The sequence below is a fragment of the Neomonachus schauinslandi genome, chromosome X, assembly GCF_002201575.2.
Source record: "Neomonachus schauinslandi chromosome X, ASM220157v2, whole genome shotgun sequence".
NCBI lineage: Eukaryota > Metazoa > Chordata > Mammalia > Carnivora > Phocidae > Neomonachus > Neomonachus schauinslandi.
This window is the reverse complement of record NC_058419.1, coordinates 4,063,713-4,082,170: the sequence shown is the minus strand read 5'-3', so window position 1 is coordinate 4,082,170 and position 18,458 is coordinate 4,063,713. Positions and strand designations below refer to the sequence as shown.

The following is an 18,458-nucleotide window of genomic DNA, read 5'->3' as shown; positions in this document are numbered from 1 at the left end:
TACTATGTTGTTTTGTTTTGTTTTTGTTTTTTTTAATTGAGAGGTATTTGACATACAACATTGTGTAAGTTTAAGGTGTACAACATATTGATTTGATATAAGCAGTGAAGAGGGCAGATATACTTGCCTTGTTAACAGTCTTATAAGGAAGGCATTTATTCTTTAATCATTAAGTGTGATGTTAGCTGTAGGTTCATTATTGACATTCTTTATCAAGTTGAGCAAGTTCCCCTCTATTCCTGGTTTTCTGAGAGCTTTTAATCATGAATGGATGTTGAATTTTGTGAAGTGCTTTTTCTGCATCAGATGATATGATCGTATGATTTTAATAGAAGTTTTTTTGTTTTGAGATAATTGTAAATGAACATGCACTTGTAAGAAATAATCCAAATAGATCCCATATACCCTTTAACCAACTTCCCCTAATGATACCATCTTGCAAAACTCTAGTACGATATCATAACCAGGATGCTGACATTGGTACATACAGCCAAGGTACAGAACATTCCCATCACCACATGAATCCCTCATGTTGCCCATTTGTGGATACATCCACTTCCTTCTGACACTCACTCCTTCCTTAACCATTGGCAACCACTAATCAATCCATTTCTATAGTTTTGTCATTTTGAGATTGTTACAGAAATGCAATTATGCAGTATGTAAATTTGGGGGATTGACTTTTTTCACTCAGCATAATTCTCTGCAGATTCATCCAGGTCACTGTATGGATCAGCAGTCATGTCTTTATATTGCTGAGTAGTATTCCATGGTACGCATGGACCAGTTTGTTTAACAATTCATCCATTGAAGGACTTCTGGGTTGTTTCCCTTTTTTGGCTATTATGAATAAAGCTACTCTAAACACTCGTTTGCAAAATTTTGTGTGAACACAAGTCTTCATCCTTCTGGGATAAATACCCAGGAGTTCAGTTGCTGGGTCATCTAAGGGTTGTGCGTTTAGTTTTTAAAGAAACTGCCAAACAGTTTTGCAGTGACTATTTTTGCAGAGTGACTTTTTCATTCCCGCCAGAATGATCCGGTTCGCTCATTGTGGCCAGTATTTAGTGTTGTCGCTATTTTTTTAAAGGTGAAAGTCGCATAACAATTGAGTGTCATTTAATACATTCACAATGTACTAAAGCATCACCTTTATCTAGTTCCTAAACATTTACATCACCCTGAAATAAAACCTCATACTCATTAAGCAGTCATTCTCCATTCTCCCCTCCCCCCAGCGCCTAGCAAACACAGATCTGATTTCTCTCTATGGATTTACCTATTCTGGACATTTCATATAATTTCATACAGTATGTGACTTTTTATGACAGGCTTCTTTTCACTTAGTGTAATGTTGTCAAGGTTCATCCATGTCCTAGCCTTTCTAAGTATTTCATTCCTTTGTATGGTAGAATAACAGTCCACAGTATGATTGTACCATAATTTGTTTATCCATTTATACATTGATGGACATTTGGGTTATCTCCACCTTTTGATTATCGTGAATGATGCACTTAAGAAGATTGTGTAAAAGTGTTTGAGTACCTATTTTTGATTCTTTTGGATATATACTTAGAGTGGAATTGCAGGGTCAGATGGTAATTCTACATTTTACTTTTTGAGGAACTGCCAAACTGTTTTCCACAGCACCCATGACATTTAAATTCCCATCAGGAATGTACGAGGGTTCCGATTTCTCCACATTCTTGCCAACACTTGTTATTTTCCTTTAATTATGCTATCCTAATGGGTGGGAAGTGGTATATCATAGTTTTGATTGGCATTTCCCTTAGGCCTAGTGGTATTGAACATCTCTACATGGGCTTGTTGGCCCAAAGTGTATCTCCTTTGGAGAAATGTCTATTCAAGTCTTTTGTCCATTTTTTAGATTGTATTGTTTGTCTTTTCATTGCCGTAAGAGTTCTTTATACATTCTAATTCATACTAGATCCTTTTCAAATATATGATTTGCAATATTTTTCTCATTCTGTAGGCTGTCTCATTTTCTTGATAATGTCCTTTGATGTGCAAGTTTCTAATTCTGATGAAGTCCAATTTGTCTATTTTGTTGTTGTTGCTCATGCTTTTGGTGTCATATCTAAGAATCCTTTGCCAAATCCAATGTTATAAAGATTTTCCCTTATGTTTTCTTCTACATGTTTTATAGTTTTAGGTCCTGTGTTTAGGTTGATCCATTTTGAGTTGATTTTTGTATATGGTGTGATGTAGGGGGTCCAACTTCATTCTTTTGCATGTGACTATCCATTTGTCCCAGCATCATTTGTTAAAGAGACTATTCTTTCCTCCACTGAATAATCTTGACACCCTTTTTGAAAATCAATTGGCTGTAGATTTATGGGTTTATTTCGGGATTCTCAAGTCTATTCCATTGGCATATATGTCTGTCCTTACGCCAATAGCACACTGTTTTGATTACTGTTGTTTTGTAGTAAGTTTCAAAATTGGAAAGTGTGACCCCTTCAACTTTGTTCTTTTTCAATATTGTTTTGAGGTCATCATATGATTTTTACTATTCTGCTTGTTAATATGGTGGATAACGTGGGCCTTGCATCCCTAGACTAAACCTGACTTGATCATAGTATATAATTCTTCTTATAAACTGCCAAAACTTTGTTACGGATTTTTGTGTTTCTGTGCATGAGAAATATTAGTCTGTAGTCTTCTTTGTACATTCTTCATCTTTGCTGTCAGGGTAACACAGTGAGTTGGGAAGTGTCCCCTCCTCTTCTATTTTCTGAAGAGATTATGTAGAATTGGTGCTAATTCTTCTTTAAACAACTGGTATAATTCTAGTGAAACTGTCTGAGCCTGGAGTTTTCATTTTCTGGAGTTTTTTTTTTTTAAATTATGAATTTAATTCCTTTAATAATTATTTTGGTAAATTTTGGTAGTTTGTGCTTTTAGAATAATTGGCCCATTTCATCTAATTTCCAAATTCGCATGGGTAGAGATGCTTTTAGTATTTCCTTATTATTCTTTACATGTCTATAGAATCAGTAGTAATATTCCCTTTTTCATTCCAGTATTGGTAATTTGTGTTTTCCCTCTTCTCCTTTTGTTAGTCTTTCTAGATGCTTGTGAATTACATATTTTTTTTTTTCTAAGAACCACCTTTTCCCCGTTGGGCTTCATTTTTTTTCTGTCTTCAATATAATTTCAATATCTGTATCTATTCTTTATATTCCCTTCCTTCTGTTTGTTTTAGGTTTATTTTGCTCTTCTTTTTCTTGGTATCTTATTTGGAAACATATTGTTTTTAGACTTCTCCCGCATTTCTCTCTTGTAAGAATTTAGTACTGTAAATTTCCCTCTAGCTTTACCTGTGTCCTACAAATTTTGATATATTGTATTCTCGTTTTCATTCAGTTCAATGTATATTTATAAAGTATCTCCATGCCCAACATGGGCCTTGAACAAATGACCCTGAGATCAAGACCTGAGCTGAGATTGAGACTTCAGACGCTTAACCAACTGAGCCACCCAGGCACCCCAGTTCAATGTATTTTTAAAGTTTCTCTTGAGACCTCCTCTTTGACTCATAAATTTTTTTAGTGTGTTGTTTAGTTTAGTTTAGAGTTTTTCCTATTGTCTTTCTGTTGTTGTTTCCTAATTTGATCCCATTATAGTCAGAGAAAACACCATGTATTATCTCAATTCTTTAAATGTCTGTGTATTGTTTTGTTGTCCAGATTATGTCTATCTTGGTATATATTCCTTGGGTGCTTGAAAAGAATGTAAATTTCACTGTTTTTTGGTGGAGGGTTCCATAAATGTCAATTAGGTCCTGTTAGATGATGATGTTGTTGAATTCTTTGTGTTGATTTTCTGTCTAGTTCTATGAGTTGTTGAGAGAGGAAGTTGAAATCTCCACTATAAATGAGAATTTTTCTATTTCTCCTTTCAGTTCTTTTGATTTTTGCTTCAGATGTCATGTAGTTCTGTTGTTTGGTGTGTGCACAATTAGGATTACCATGTCTTCTTGGTGGATTGACCCTTTTATCACTATGCAATGCCCCTCTCTGTCTCTGGTAATTTTCTTTGTTCTGAAGTTTACTTTATCTGCTAATACCAGAGCTACCCCATTACTATTTTTTTATTAACATTTGCATGATATATCTTTTTTCACCTTTTACTTTCAACCTGTTCATATCATTATATTTGAAATGAGCATCTCATAGACAGCATGTAGTTTCATCATGTTGTTTTTTCACTCTGCCAATGTCTGCTTGTAACTGGTAGATTTAGATCATTTTCATTTTTTAAAAATATTTTGTTTATTTGAGAGAGAGAGAGACAGAGAGAGCACGCACAAGTGGGGGGAGGGGCAAAGGGAGAGGGACAAGCAGGCTCCCTGCTGAGCAGGGATTCCAATGCAGGGCTTGATCCCAGGACCCTGAGACATGACCTGAGCCCAAGTCAGACGCTTAAACAACTGAGCCACCCAGGCGCCCCTGGATCGTTTTCATTTTAATGAACTTACTGGTAGTTAATGCTTAAGTCTACTAATTTATTTTTATTTTGTTTGTTCTGGTTTTGTTTCTTTATTTTCTTTGTCCTAACTTCCTCTAGGTTACTTGAACATTTTTTGAAATTCCATTTGATGATTTGTGTATAGTGTTTTCGCATGCATCTTTTTTTTTTTTTTAAGATTTTATTTATTTATTTGACAGAGAGACACACAGCGAGAGAGGGAACACAAGCAGGGGGAGCGGGAGAGGGAGAAGCAGGCTTCCCGCAGAGCAGGGAGCCCGATGCAGGCAGTTATGTAATAACTGATGTCAATATTTTACCAGTTTGAGTGAAGTATGGAAACCTTACTTCTCTTTCCACCTCTCTACCCTCCCCTGTTTATAATGTAATTGTGTTAAATATTTCTTCCACGTAACATTTAGAACCATAACATGCAATGTTATAATTGGTGCTTCAACCATCAGACATAATTTAGAAAACTTGAGAGAAGGAAAGTCTATTATATTTACCCATATTTTTTTCTTTCCATTGTTCATTCTTACTTGGTGGTGTCCAAAATTCCTTCTTTGATCACTTCCTTTCTGATCAGAGAACATCCTTTATCCATCCTCCTAGGAATGGTCTGTTACTAACAAACCCTTTTAGCTTTCCTTTATCTCAGAATATCTTGATTGCCCTTTCATACCTGAAGCATATTTTCACTGGGTACAAGATTCTGGGTTGACAGTTCTCTTATTTCAGCACTTATTTAGATCTTCGGTTTTAGCTGACTTCCTCTGACAATGCTTTGGCAGGGAACGGGGCACCATCTCATTTCTGCCAGGTTCCCCGCTTAGCCTTCATTGACACTGAGGAGGTTGGGGTGCCTCATAACTCCTGGGTAGTAGTGATAGTTCTAGCTCCCTACTAGGCTTTCACTGATACCGTCCTGGCTAGGATCGGTAGGAGTGCCTCATTGATGTTACCCATGTGATCTCCACTGACATTGACAATGATGGGATGTGGACTCATTACCACTGTGTGGAGCAAAGGTCCCGAGTCTCTCTTAGGCCTCCTCTGATACCACCCTAGGGGGGACAGGGAGAAATAAATCATTGCTGCTGGGTGGGGGTGAAGTCTAGGCCCCCACTTGGCCTCTGATGTGGGGACTTGACGGGACCACAATTTTTCCTGTGGTGTTTAGCTGAATTAGAGCAGTTCTTGTATAACAGTTTTCTGTCTTGGTGGGCTGCCCCTCTCCTGGCCCTTTAGCTAAAGAGAGTAGGCTTTTGTCGGGAACTTTTCGTCAGTGTCCATTGGCATTTTGGGGTTGCCAGCTTCCTCAGGTCCGTGTCTGAGATCTATGAGGCAAAAACCCAGAGAACTCACCACCACATTGTTCCTCAGGTCCCAAGGTCCCTTCTTCTCTCCACTTTTCAGGGTCTTCTTATGTTGATTTTATATATAATGTCCAGAGGTTTTAGTTGTACTCAGTGGGAAAATGGGAAGGGTACGTTTCCATTTTCCCAGAGGCAGAAGTCTGGACATTGACATTTTCGTGCCCGATTCTGTACTGCCAAGGGGATTTCCAAGAAGGAGAGCTTCCCTCACATATGAATGCCTTAACAGAGCTCTTATTTCATGTCTACATCACGAAAGACAAAAAGAAATGAAACAAAATAAAAAAAAAAAAAAAAAAGCTTTACTTGGTTTAACACAGGTCTGCTTATCTGTCATGGAGGGCATACACTGGGGTAGACATGATCACCATCTGCTTGGTTAGTTTTGTGTAAACCAGTACACCAGGGTTTCATGAGCCCCTTCCAACACCCATTGCTTCCTTCCACTGACTGTCAGGTTATAAACTGTTAGTCACCTTACTTGGCTGGGTGCTAATGGGAGCAGAGTTGGGAGCTTCTCCTTCAGTGGGCCATAAGGCTTACTCTACTAGAGCCGTAGGGGCCTTAAGCCATTACCTGATCCAACCACCATGATTTGCACATAAGAAAATTATGTCAGAGAACAGAAGAGTCTTCCCCAGATCTCACTGCATACCACACGCACAAAAAGCCAGACCTGGGGCGCCTGGGTGGCTCAGTCGTTAAGCGTCTGCCTTCGGCTCAGGTCGTGATCCCGGGGTCCTGGGATCGAGCCCCGCATCGGGCTCCCTGATCGACGGGAAGCCTGCTTCTCCCTCTCCCTCTCCCCCTGCTTGTGTTCCCTCTCTCGCTGTCTCTCTCTCTGTCAAATAAGTAAATCTTTAAAAAAAAAAAAAAAAAGCCAGACCTAAGATCCCCATTCCTTGCCTTGAAGCCTAGTGTTATTTTAGTTACGTCAGGCTGCTTCTCCACCCATCCTTCCACTCTCCAGTGAATTCTGCTCTACGCCATGGCCAGGGACTGCCCTCTCATCCCAGCCAACGGCTTCACAGAAGTGCTCCTCATCCCTGGGGGTGGAAGGGGTTCAATGAGGGTGGTGGGGTGGGGAGAGAGACATGAAAGGGAATGGGGCTGACTCCAAACAAACCTGTCCTCAGAGTGAAAGTCTGTGATTCACGGGGTCAATGGTCTCATCTTCATATCTGAAAGACAGTGTACTTTTTGTCTCCCTAAGCCCTGTGTCTAGGTCGTTTGGGAAGCGCCTTGGAGAGTCAAGAATAAAATTGCAGGTCAAACAATGGATGACTGGAAAAGTCGGCTTGTAATCAAGAGCATGGTTCCCCATTTCGCCATGGTGGGAAATCGTCAGGAGCCCAGAAAGCTCCAGGAATCGGTCAGACAATGGGCTATTGGGGGGAGGGGGGTGTTGAATGCTTCTAATCTTAAACTTGAACATGAGATGTGTTATTGAAATTCTCTATGCAAACTTGTTGGCAGGGAACCAACCCAAAATGTAAGGAACTAGAATCTGACCTAGAAAAGATGTAGGAGATGAGCTGACCTTGCCCCTTACGAATTTCTGAAAGAGCAGGAAATACAGTGCAAGGATGCATCCCGATTCCCAGTCTAGTGATCTCTGCACTGCACCCCTTCAAGTAGAAAGAAAGGACGAGTGCAAGGGAAGAAAAGCCTTCTTTTTCTCTCAACAGAAACCAGGAATGTGGAACTGACAGACACGAGATATATTGCATTCGCTTCCTGGTACCACCGAGAACAGGAAGCCAGTGAGTAGGGCACAGAAAGAGATTCCCATTCAAACTCTCTGGCTCTGGTGTTCTTTTAAAAAACCCACTTGACAAATTTCTCCTTTCCTTCCTTGGAACCCAGACCTCATCTATGTGTCTGAAACTAAGGGCTAGGGCTTCCAGCAGTAGTTCTAGGAGCCAGGACAATAGATGGGACCACGAGAGCCTCTGGTTAGTTGAATTTGACATTAAAAGCCTGCAACATCACCAGTCTACCAAGATTAGCTCCGTTAGTAGGAGTCGCAGCAAACACAATGGCTGTTATCTCAGTGTATTGGGTCCACAGAGGAGTGGCTTACTTAATCTCTGAAATTAATACAGCAGAGAGGAAATGGCTCTTATAGAGCCGTGGGTCTGCTTCCTTCCTGTTCAGAGAACTGGGAGCTTGGGGCTCTGAGGTAATGTCATTTCACATAACTAGAGGGCTGGCCTCTCCCATTCCAAGGGCGATCCACTTTCAGTAAGTGCACAGGTGTGGGGGGAAATTGTTGAAATCTTGCTTCTCTGTTTCTCCTCACTGTCTGCCACCAACAGTGTATTGAGAATGAGGTATCCAGTTGAGTACATAGACATTTACAGACTGTAAATCTCCGCTCACAGAGATGGCAGTCAGATGGGATGGCAGACATGGAACCATCACTTGGCCAGCTGCCTGTCCTCCACATTGCCAGCCCTTCATATAGGCATCTTGTAGAAGGCAATCTCTAACCTCCAGCCCAATTACCCTTTAGATTTCTTTTTTCTTAAGATTTTATTTCTTTATTTGACAGAGAGAGACACAGAGAGAGCAGGAACACAAGCGGGGGAGGGGGAGAGGGAGAAGCAGGCTTCCCGCTGAGCAAGGAGCCCGATGCGGGGCTCCATTCCAAGACCCTGGGACCATGACCTGAGCCGAAGGCAGACACTTAATGACTGAGCCACCCAGGTGCCCCTACCCTTTAGATTTCTTGCTTCTCTTTTATGGTCAACAACTGAGTCAGTGAAGGAAAACCTCTTGGTGATGCATCCAGAGTCCAGATTCATTTGGGCGTGACTTGCAATTTCTCCTCTGTTTCACACTGGGTTTTGCTCCTAGGAGGAATGGGTGGGTTGTAGTTGCAAGGGTCCTCTTCCCCTTTTCCTCCTGAGCCCCACCAACACCCTTTAAAAGAGTGTGACTGGCAAGTAACTGCTTTGGTTTTGATCAGTGTAGACCTCAATGCCGGAAAGGTTTTCTTAGAATAAGCCCTTGGAGCAGCCATCCGTGCCTTCACTTAGGAGAAGTGGCCATTGCTCACACCATTTCTGGGCTTGGCATTTCCTCGCAGACGGCCTTACAGAGCCCTTTTTAAGCCTTGCCAAAAAATACACGTTTATTGCGTTAGAGTCACACCTTGGACTTGATCAAAATCAGTCCTTCTCCTTCCTCCGTGGCACACCGTGTTCTCTGCCCTTAGCTCTGAGTTACCTGTTTCCAAAATTCTAAGTTGTCCTAGAAGACCAAGGATTTGCCCCAGTTGAGGGGATCCAAAAAAATATGCCTCAGCCTCCAAAAGCAACTCTCCCAGATGAGTCTCCTTTGCAGTAAAAAGCACATGTGTCTTCTTGGAAGATGCATGTGGTCTCTGAAGGGGATGACATGGAAGGAGCCCGCTCCTCTGGCTGGCCTGCTGGGCCTACGTGGAGTCTGGCCAAGCTGGGTGCTGTTGTTACCATCGGCCCACCGTGAGGGCACTTCTTGGTTTGAGCACAGCTGGATTTTCGTGGTCGTTAAATCTCTGTGGCCTCAGGAAGCTACCCGATGCTAACGTGGAGCTCAGCTGCACACACCGAGGATCTCAGCAGCCCGGGTGTTTGTGGTCTGAGGGACAGAGACAGACAGGTCAGATGCAGAAGGGCCTGCCGGTTCACCATGAAACCTGCTGTGCAGACGAGTTATTGCAGAGCCCAGAATGTGAGGGGCTGGCGTCTTTCACGTGAAGATCTGATCGAGATGCTCAGCTTACCTGCTTCTCTCATCCTTTCCCAAAAAGCAAACTAACAGCAGCAGCAACAAAAACATGTTTCAAGTGAAGTTCTGTTAATAAAATTCTATCAGTCTCAAAGGAGAAGTCTTTTAAATAGCCCTGAGCTATTTCATGTGAATAACTGAAAGCCCCCTTGCAGGAAATGTACATCCTAAGACCATCCTAAGGGCTCAAGACATTTGGATTCTAGTCTTGCTTCTGCTACTAAATGGCTCTGGGACTTTGTCCATCCTTTGCCCTCCCTGAGGGCAAAAGTCAAATGAACCAGGAGTAAGAATAGCCACCTTTAATTGAGCGCTGACTAGGAGCATTATCTCCCATAATCTGTAGGATAATCCCGACGAAGAGGCTATCTCCAGGAAAATGAGGCTCAGAGAGGTTAAGCAACTTGGCCGAAGTCATAGGGTACGTTGAAAATCCCCAAGCACTGAGCACACATCAGGCAGGAGTAGTCATCATGAGGGATCTCAGCGGCACAAACACCTTTTCAGTATTCACTCCTTCGTTCAGCAGCGTGATTGCTTAATGACACTCAGGATCTGGAGAAAAGCAGAGTTTTACCTTTTGAACATTGGGGTACCCCACCCCCAAGGTTAATAAGGCATCTAGTCTCTGCCATCAGCATATGGAGTTTTAACAGGAGGCAGAACGTTTGGTCCTTCCCTTTGAAGTTAAGCTCTCCATTCCTCCCCCAGACCGGTGGGTTGATTGATTACTAGTGTGAGAATCTCTAAAACATCACGTCACCTCTGTCTCAGTCTCCACCCACTGCAGGTGCAAAGATGCCCCAGCTCTGAGCAGCCACCTGGTCCATTCATAGAGCAGCTCCAGACCAAATGGGGGCATTCAGGGCACACGGTTGGAGAAGGAAGGAGACACTGCTCATTGCCCATCTTCTGTGCTTTGTCATGTAATGATACTAAATGGCTCGCTATAGGTGACGGTGAGTTGGCATGCCCAGTAGTCCTCCTGAATTTTCCAACCATTCTCCCTCTTTATGGATAAGGATACTAAGGTCTGAGAAATCCAGTGAGTTGCACGAAGATGCCCATCAAGAAGGTGGGGAGTTACATCAAGAGCCCTCATTTGGGTGGCCCCACACACAGCCTGCTTTCCGCCCACAGACTGACCAAAACCAACTGCTCACTACTTCTACTACTACTACTACTACTTCTTCTTCTTCTCCTTCTTCTTCTTCTTCTTTCTTCTTCTCCTTCTTCTTCTTCTTTCTTCTTCTTCTTCTTCTTCTTCTTCTTCTTCTTCTTCTTCTTCTTCTTCTTCTTCTTCTTCTTCTTCTTCTTCTTCTTCTTTCTTCTTCTTCTTCTTCTTCTTCTTCTTCTTCTTTCTTCTTCTTCTTCTTCTTCTTCTTCTTCTTCTTCTTCTTCTTCTTCTTCTTCTTCTTCTTCTTCTTCTTCTTCTTCTTCTTCTTCTTCTTCTCCTCCTCCTCCTCCTTCTCCTTCTTTCTTCTTCTTCTTCTTTCTTCTTCTCCTTCTTCTTCTTCTTTCTTCTTCTTCTTCTTTCTTCTTCTTCTTCTTCTTCTTCTTCTTCTTCTTTCTTCTTCTTCTTCTTCTTCTTCTTCTTCTTCTTCTTCTTCTTCTTCTCCTCCTCCTCCTCCTTCTCCTTCTCTTTCTTCTTCTTCTTCTTTCTTCTTCTTCTCCTCCTCCTCCTCCTCCTTCTCCTTCTCTTTCTTCTTCTTCTTCTTTCTTCTTCTTCTTCTTTTTCTGACCTCCAAATGCAAGTGGGGCTGAGCAAGGGGGAGAGAGGAGCCCTGCGTGCAACAGGGAAGATGGAGATTGGGATGGCTACAAAAATACTGACCCCATCCTATCTGTCCCTCTTCTTTAGCCTGGTGATCTTAGAAATACCCAGTAAGGGGAGGGCCATTCACCTCCTGCTGTGGCGTGTGATCAGGGCTCAGGATTTGTATCCATTGTCCTTGGAGGCACCTGCCTTTCCTTGCAAAAAGAGCACAGGACTCAGTAAGGAGACCTGGAACTAGCATTTTGTGAGACCTTGAGCACGTCCCTTTCCTCTTGAGCTTGGAGGGCCTGTCTCTGGCCTCCCGCCACATTTCCAGGGTCTGTCCTATGTGCCCAGCCCTGTGCTAGACCCTGGGCTCCAGCAGTTTCCAGTCGAAGAGCAGACTATTCCCAGGCTTCCTCCACCGCAGACAAATCGGTCTTACTCTGTAGTTCTATTTATCCTACCCTGAAACCGGGAGGGGAGAATTGAGTGGCTCTTTCGTGTGAGCTACTTTGTATACATTAGCTTATCTGCTCCCGTGGCATGGAGACGGGGCTTCGTATTTCTACTTCACCAACAAGGTGACTGAGGCTCACAGAGGGCGGGGACTTCCCCAGCGTTACAGTCAGTAGGTTGGAAATTCAGATCTCAACTCCAGGTGCCCTGACTCTGAAGGTCCTCCTCCTTTGCTGCTTCCCATTCCCAGATTAGGAACCCAGAGCATTAGGGCCATCTGCAGGCTGGGCATGACTCTCGGGGCTCAGGCTGGAGCAGCGGACCAGAGTCCCAGGTGGCCTGGAGATTTCATCCCAATGGCAGAGACAGCCCATAAACAGAGGTAGAGTGGACACATCTTTATATCATCCTGGTGGCTCTCTGGAACCTTCTGACCGCACTGTCTACAGCCCAGCCTGTGTGCAATGAGCCGGCTGATTAAAACCTTACAGGGAGATAGGGACAGCCAGCCAGGACCTGGGCTGAGTTGTCTAAACGGCCTTCTTGGAAGCCCAGTGTCCCCCACTTCATGCAGGCTGGGCACATTGCAGGTGCGGGTCTGGCCCCAGGAGAGGGGAGTTATGTGTATGGCCCCACTTCCAGAAACCAGGTGGTCCAGGGACCAGCTCACCAGGTCAGCAGCTGTCCCTGACACTTACTAAGAATCTTGCATGAGTGTCTGGGCTTAGGTCCACACCAGTAAAATAGGGTTAATAATCCGACCTCTGCCCACGTCAGGGTTTCTGGGATGACGAAGACCAAGATGTGGATACGAATGCAGTCTAAAGCGAACTGCTGTTCGCACTTTTTTTTTTTTTTTTAACGATCAGAGAATGGCATTGGCTCAGAAGGCAGTGGGAAGCGTGTCCTTGGAGCTCAGGTAGAAACACGCAGGACCCCTGAGGACACCTCAGTCCCAGCAGCAGTCTCTCTGCGCTGAGGAGGGCTGCATTGTGCTAGAGCTCTGAGCATTCTGGGTCAAGGCCTGCAGTGCGTATGCGCCTTTCTATTTTGGGGATCCTCCCCATGGAGCACGCAGCTGCTCGCTCCCTTTTCCCCCTCCTCCTCCTCCTGCAGGAAGGGCCCTTTCCTGCTTCAGACGTTCAGCCAGGGCAGCCACCAGGCAGAGGCCTTGCCTTCAGAATGACTCCTTCTGCCAGGCCGAGCGCTGCTCAGTTGGCAGGATACTGCTGGGCGCCGCATCTGGGTCCTGCCTGGGTAGTCCAGTTCAGCAAACCGGTGACCTGAAAATCGCAGTCTGTTTGAAAGGGAGGGTGCCGGGAGGGAGTTCCATTTGGCAGCTGGCTTCCGCTGGCATCCGGGAGCTCCATGCTACCCTGCCTGCCTTCCTGCCTGGCCCCTGCCCCCTGGCTTCCTTGACATTAGGCCCGAGGTGACAGGTGTCTGGAGGTTGAGCTTCCCGGGAAGCAGAGTAGACTCTGTTGGACCCTAGGCTGGGGCTGTGGAAGAGCCCAGCTGAGCGGCAGCCCATGCTTCGCCCCCCCATCTAGGGTATGTGCAAACTGGGGGCAAGCCCTGAAGATGAGAGCCTGGGGCTCCCCAAAATCTGGGCTGGCCTGTGTTGGCTGAGGCCTCTTGCTTTTGCTGGAAATCCCCAGCTGGAGAACTCAATAGAACTGCGCTTGCAGACAGATATTTGGGTCAGCAGCTGCCCCTGGGGTGCCGAGTTCCAGACCTCACGGGGGAGTGGGGGAAGCAGGTGCTTCTGAGGTTTGGGCTACAGATTCTGACTTCTGCAGTCAACATAGAATAATTTGTTAGCACCCTCCCTTCTCCCCTTCGCCTTTCCTTCTCCTCCCCTTCCTTCCTGCCTTTTCTTTCTCCTCCTCATCTCCCTCCTCCCTTCTCACCAGATTTCCAACCCCTCAAATACCAAATTTAGAAAAGCAGCCATGAGCCATAGGCTGCTGGACTTGACCACTGAGGGCCCAGGCATGGTTGCCCCTGCCACCACCTCCCATCCTCCTGGGACCCTGAGATCTTCCGGTCCACTCAAGGCTCAGGCCCAGGCACATAGTAAATGATCAATAAGCAGCAGCCACTGTTCCTCTTGGCCAGAAGGTCCCTTAGAAATCATTCAGGCTAGCCCCTGTGCTGGACATAAGAGGCCACGGACACACAAGGGAGAAGGAGCATGTCCAAGGTTATTAGGCCAGTTAGTGAATTTAATCACACTTTCTGAAAAGCGGTTGTCTCTTGGCCTTGTGCTTAGAAACAGAAAGAACAGGATAATTTGCAGGAAAACTTTTGCTCCAATGGTTGATTCAAACCTGCAGGTGCCGGCTAGGTGCTCTGGGGGTACAGAGATGGGGAGGAAATGGTCCTTGCTTTCAGAGAGCGGCAGGCCGAACAGGGCGACCTCGAGGTTGGCCAGAGCATGGGGCTGCGAGGGAAAGAGGTAGAAGGTGAAGCTGTCTTATCATAGAGACCCCTGAAGGCCTGAGGGAAGAGGGGGTGCTTGAATCTGGCAGACAAGATGCTAGCTGTTCACAAGTATACAGAGGCTGGGAGAGCGAGGCAGGTGGGCGCCCTGTCATCAGCGAAGGCGAAACATGGCATTTGAGACTGCTACATACCTGGCCCAGTTCAGACCCAGTTCAGACATGGTTCACCTAACTTGGGCGACAGTCAAAATATTGAAGCTTTTCAGCTCTGAGAATGTCGCCTGCCACTCTTGTCAAAAGTAGACTTCCGCGGCCCCCTGCAGTGAAGGGAGGGCAATTTGGAAATAGTGGATTTCCCTGGGGGAAGATGCTCAGCCCAGGCTCTAGGTCAAGGGTTGGCCAACTCCAGCCCCGCGGGCTAAATCCAGCCGGCAGCCTGTTTTTGTAAAGTTTTATTAGCACACAGCCACGTCCGGCCGGGAACATATTGTCTACTGCGGAACCGCACCAGAGCCCGCGTGGCCCGCCAAGCCTGAGATAGTTACCATTCGGGTCTTTACGAACTACGTTCGCCGTATCCTGATCCAGGTCACTGGGCTTTGGTTCATCTTCTCGGAAGCCACAGCTTCTCCTAACAAGCGGGTACTCCTCTGTACGGCCTGAGCGAGAATCCCCGATCCTCACGCCCCCCCCCCCCCGCCAGGGTTCCTCTCCCTCTCCGATGCCACAGCTGGCTCAGTCCCCCACTCAGTCCCCCTGCCCCTCCTCCGCGGTCCCTGCCTCAGTGACTGTTCCTGGTTCTTCCGACAACTTCCATTTCTCCCTGACCTGTCAGCATCCAGAGGCCTTTCATAGACAAGTTGAGCAGATCGTTCCCGCTGCAGACAAGTTCTAATCCACCGCCTTCCTGGAACGTGCCAGGAGCTTCCCCCGCAGGGCCTTCTCGGGCTGCGGCCCCGCTTCTCTCCCTGGGCTGTGCTCCTTCTAAGGGTTTTCTCTTTGGGGCCCCCAAGACAGCCTTGCTTTGCACAGTTAGTGGGCAGAAGCCTGGGGCCAACTTTCTAACTGCCTCTTTTTCTAGAATGAGCTTTTGGTGCCTAAGTTGTCTAGTGATAGGACTGCCTGTTGGACACTGTCAGGAAAGTTGAACATTTTCTTGCCTCTTTTTGCCCTTTAAGTCAAGCCTTTGGGGGTTAGAACAATTAACTTGGCCACTATAAAATACCTCCAGGAAGCCAGCCCCCAACATCTGCTTTCTGAGTATATGGCTTCAAAGAGCTGAGTGTACGGTGGCCGACTGCTGTCCATCCTATTTATTTTAGCCTCATGACAGCTAAGGAACTGAGAAATGCCTTGCCCTTTCCTGTAGTTAAATCTGACATAAAATTACTTTATTGGCAGCATTTTAACAAACAGAAATCTCCCATGCTTCCACCAGCAATTCAGCTTCAGGTTTCTGGGTGGACAGAGATCATTATAAATGTCTGCAAGGAGACAGTTTTGAGGTTTCTGCTAATTCAGGGTGAGTCTTCTTCCCCGGGCTCAGCCAGTGGAGCTTCTAACAGAGAGGTAGAGCAAAAAGGAGCTATCCTTAGGGACACCCCCCAATCATTACCATCACACACACACACACACACACCCTGAGGCAGGGGAAATGTTTTAGGTTATATGACCCATTCCATGATGTGATCATAGGCACTTATAGAGAGGGAAAGAAATGAATATTTTAAATTGTCATTATTTTCACTATGTAACCCACGCCTGTTGCTGTGCACTTGGGGGCTATGGAACATCAGCATGTGTTTGTGGGCAAAATCAAATTAGGATTCATTACCAAAAAAGCCTCTTCTCCCCAAGTGCACACCTTAAAAAGCACATAAGTTTGGATGAGGGATCTTTGACTTCGTAAAAGGATTTACTGAGGCTTTTCTTTCAATGGCAAATTCTTTTTCTTCCAATGGCAAATTCTTGTTGCATTTTATGATGATTTGGTTTATAAAAGTTAGCCTTGCCCACAGCTGTTCAGAAGTACAGCCAATGAGTAAAGGCAGATCTCCCTCGAATGACAAATGCTGTTGAGTAAACCATGTTAAAGGCTATTTTAGGACCACCAAGAATGTGTTTGCATTTTCAAGAGTGGAAAGAGAGAGAATATTTATTTGGCCTGTGCACCATGCTGGGTACTATGCTCGCTTTACATTTCTAAACGCATGTGATCTTGTAATGGATTTGTGCAGTGGGCCCTACTATCCCCAGTTTGGTTGTTGAGCATTGTGAGCGAGCCAAGCGCCACTGAGTCGCACACTTAAAAAAGGTTCATTAAATGCTCTGTGAATTGAACCTTAATTTAAAAAAAAAGAACACCTAAATTATTTCACAGAGTATATGCATACGAAATCATTTTTAAAAATCTCATTGTATAACCTAAACATATACAATTTTTACTTGTCAATCATGCCTCGCTCCATAAGGCTGGGAAAACCATGATGCTCCTTATCCCATATCCCTTCCCAGCCTCTGCATCCATGGTGTCGGAGCTCAAACAGCCTGGCTCTAAATTTTACTAACTGTGGTTGGTACATCTGCAGACAGTTAGTAGATCTTAGAGTCACAAGTTGGCACTCAGCTGCTAAAATGTGCTTATTCACAAGCATGTGACCTTCAGAATGCACGAGATTAACCAGGTGGCTCTGGATTCTTCTCCCACCTACACAGCTGTTTGGTTTCTCATGCAAGGAAATTCCTGCCTTGTTCAAAAGCCTGTTGCCATTTTACTTAACTCATTGTTGGGGCACAGGCCAAAGTGAAGTCTCCTTGCCCCTAAGATTCAAGACTCATCCTTCAAACCTTCCAAGGCCTGGTACCTAATTTTGTTCTTTTTTTTTTTTTTTTTTTAAGTAATCTCTACATCCAACATAGACCTCAAACTCACAACCCCGAGATCAAGAGTCTGACACTCCATTGACTGGGCCAGCCAGCACCCCTAATTTTGTTCTTTTAATGTTATATTCTCTTTCCTAAAGAGGGGCCCCCAAACAGTGTTAAGTTTCAGTCCCCACAAAGTAGAGATCTGTACCTGGGAACAGAGGGGAAGGTACTGAGCAATAAACAACCATTTTTCTCTTTGCCCCGTTTAAACTACTCAAGTTGGTGTCCCAGCAATGGGGAGGAGTGCCTCCCACAAAATCAGGACTGTCACCATGGCCTTGACTCTGTCATCTGCAATCCAGTGGGGACTTGCTGTAAGGAGAGATAATCCCTCCTGCACTCACCTGAGCAGAGGTAGAAGCCTCTAGGATTATCTGAATGGAGTGCCATGACTACCCCATGTGGTGCATGATTTCCACGCAGCTCAAACTGCTCCGGCTCATAAATGACCCAGGACTTGTTTCCAGCTCTTGGATTATCAATGGCTACTTGTTACCCCAACTCAGCACCACCAGAAGTACCATCCCTGAAATACGCCAACAGCCCCCCTAAAAACTCACTCAGCCCATCAGGGCCCAGACCAGGGGCTTCCCCACTGACCCCACTCTCAATCCCATCAGCATTGGCAAGGAGCCAACCACTGCCAGATGGGGCCCACATCTGGAGTCCTGGACAACATGGGGGCACTTGTGAAAGGAAGGCCTGGGGAGCCAGGGGCCAGACAGCAAGGGAGAGGGTATAAGAGCCTCCCGTCCAATGTGTGGTCATCAGCCAGACTGGGGGCCTCACTGGGGGCTTCGTGGTATGGAGGCAGAGCCTACCAAATGGCTTCAGAGCCACCAGGATAGCTGCATTCCACCTTCCTGGGTGGCTCTGAGTGCTAGTCCAGCTGCGTATGTGCTCTGGGTAGAGATGTGGAAAGCAAGGGACAGGGTCAGTCACAGCCCAGGGCAACAGAGAGACATTAACGACATGTCCACCAGACTTGACGGCCTGCCAGCCTAAGGAGTGTCAGTGTTGGTGGGGTCTTGGGTGTTGTTCATGTCTCTCTGTGTTTTCCACTGGTGTTGTCACCCTCCGGATGAAGGGAAGTTCGGCTTTTATGAAAAATGCCTAGCCTCCTGGTGGGGACTTTCCTTCCTCACCTCTGAAATCTTCTACCTCTCTGGAGCATTCTAGAAAAAGAGTGTTTTCTCAGGAGCAGAGATTTCTTTGAGCTGTGAGGTA

The 18,458-nt window shown here is 45.5% G+C and overlaps 1 protein-coding gene across 1 annotated transcript in view; it reads left to right on the top strand.

Moving 5' to 3' along the window:
• The first annotated feature begins 7,146 nt into the window (after positions 1-7,146).
• Positions 7,147-18,458, top strand: part of MAMLD1 (mastermind like domain containing 1) — a 53,555-nt gene continuing 42,243 nt past the window's right edge. Inside the window, exon 1 of the mRNA XM_021683387.1 lies at positions 7,147-7,242. Within this exon, the coding sequence (XP_021539062.1) occupies positions 7,147-7,242 (96 nt within the window). The remainder of the gene's footprint in view (positions 7,243-18,458) is intronic.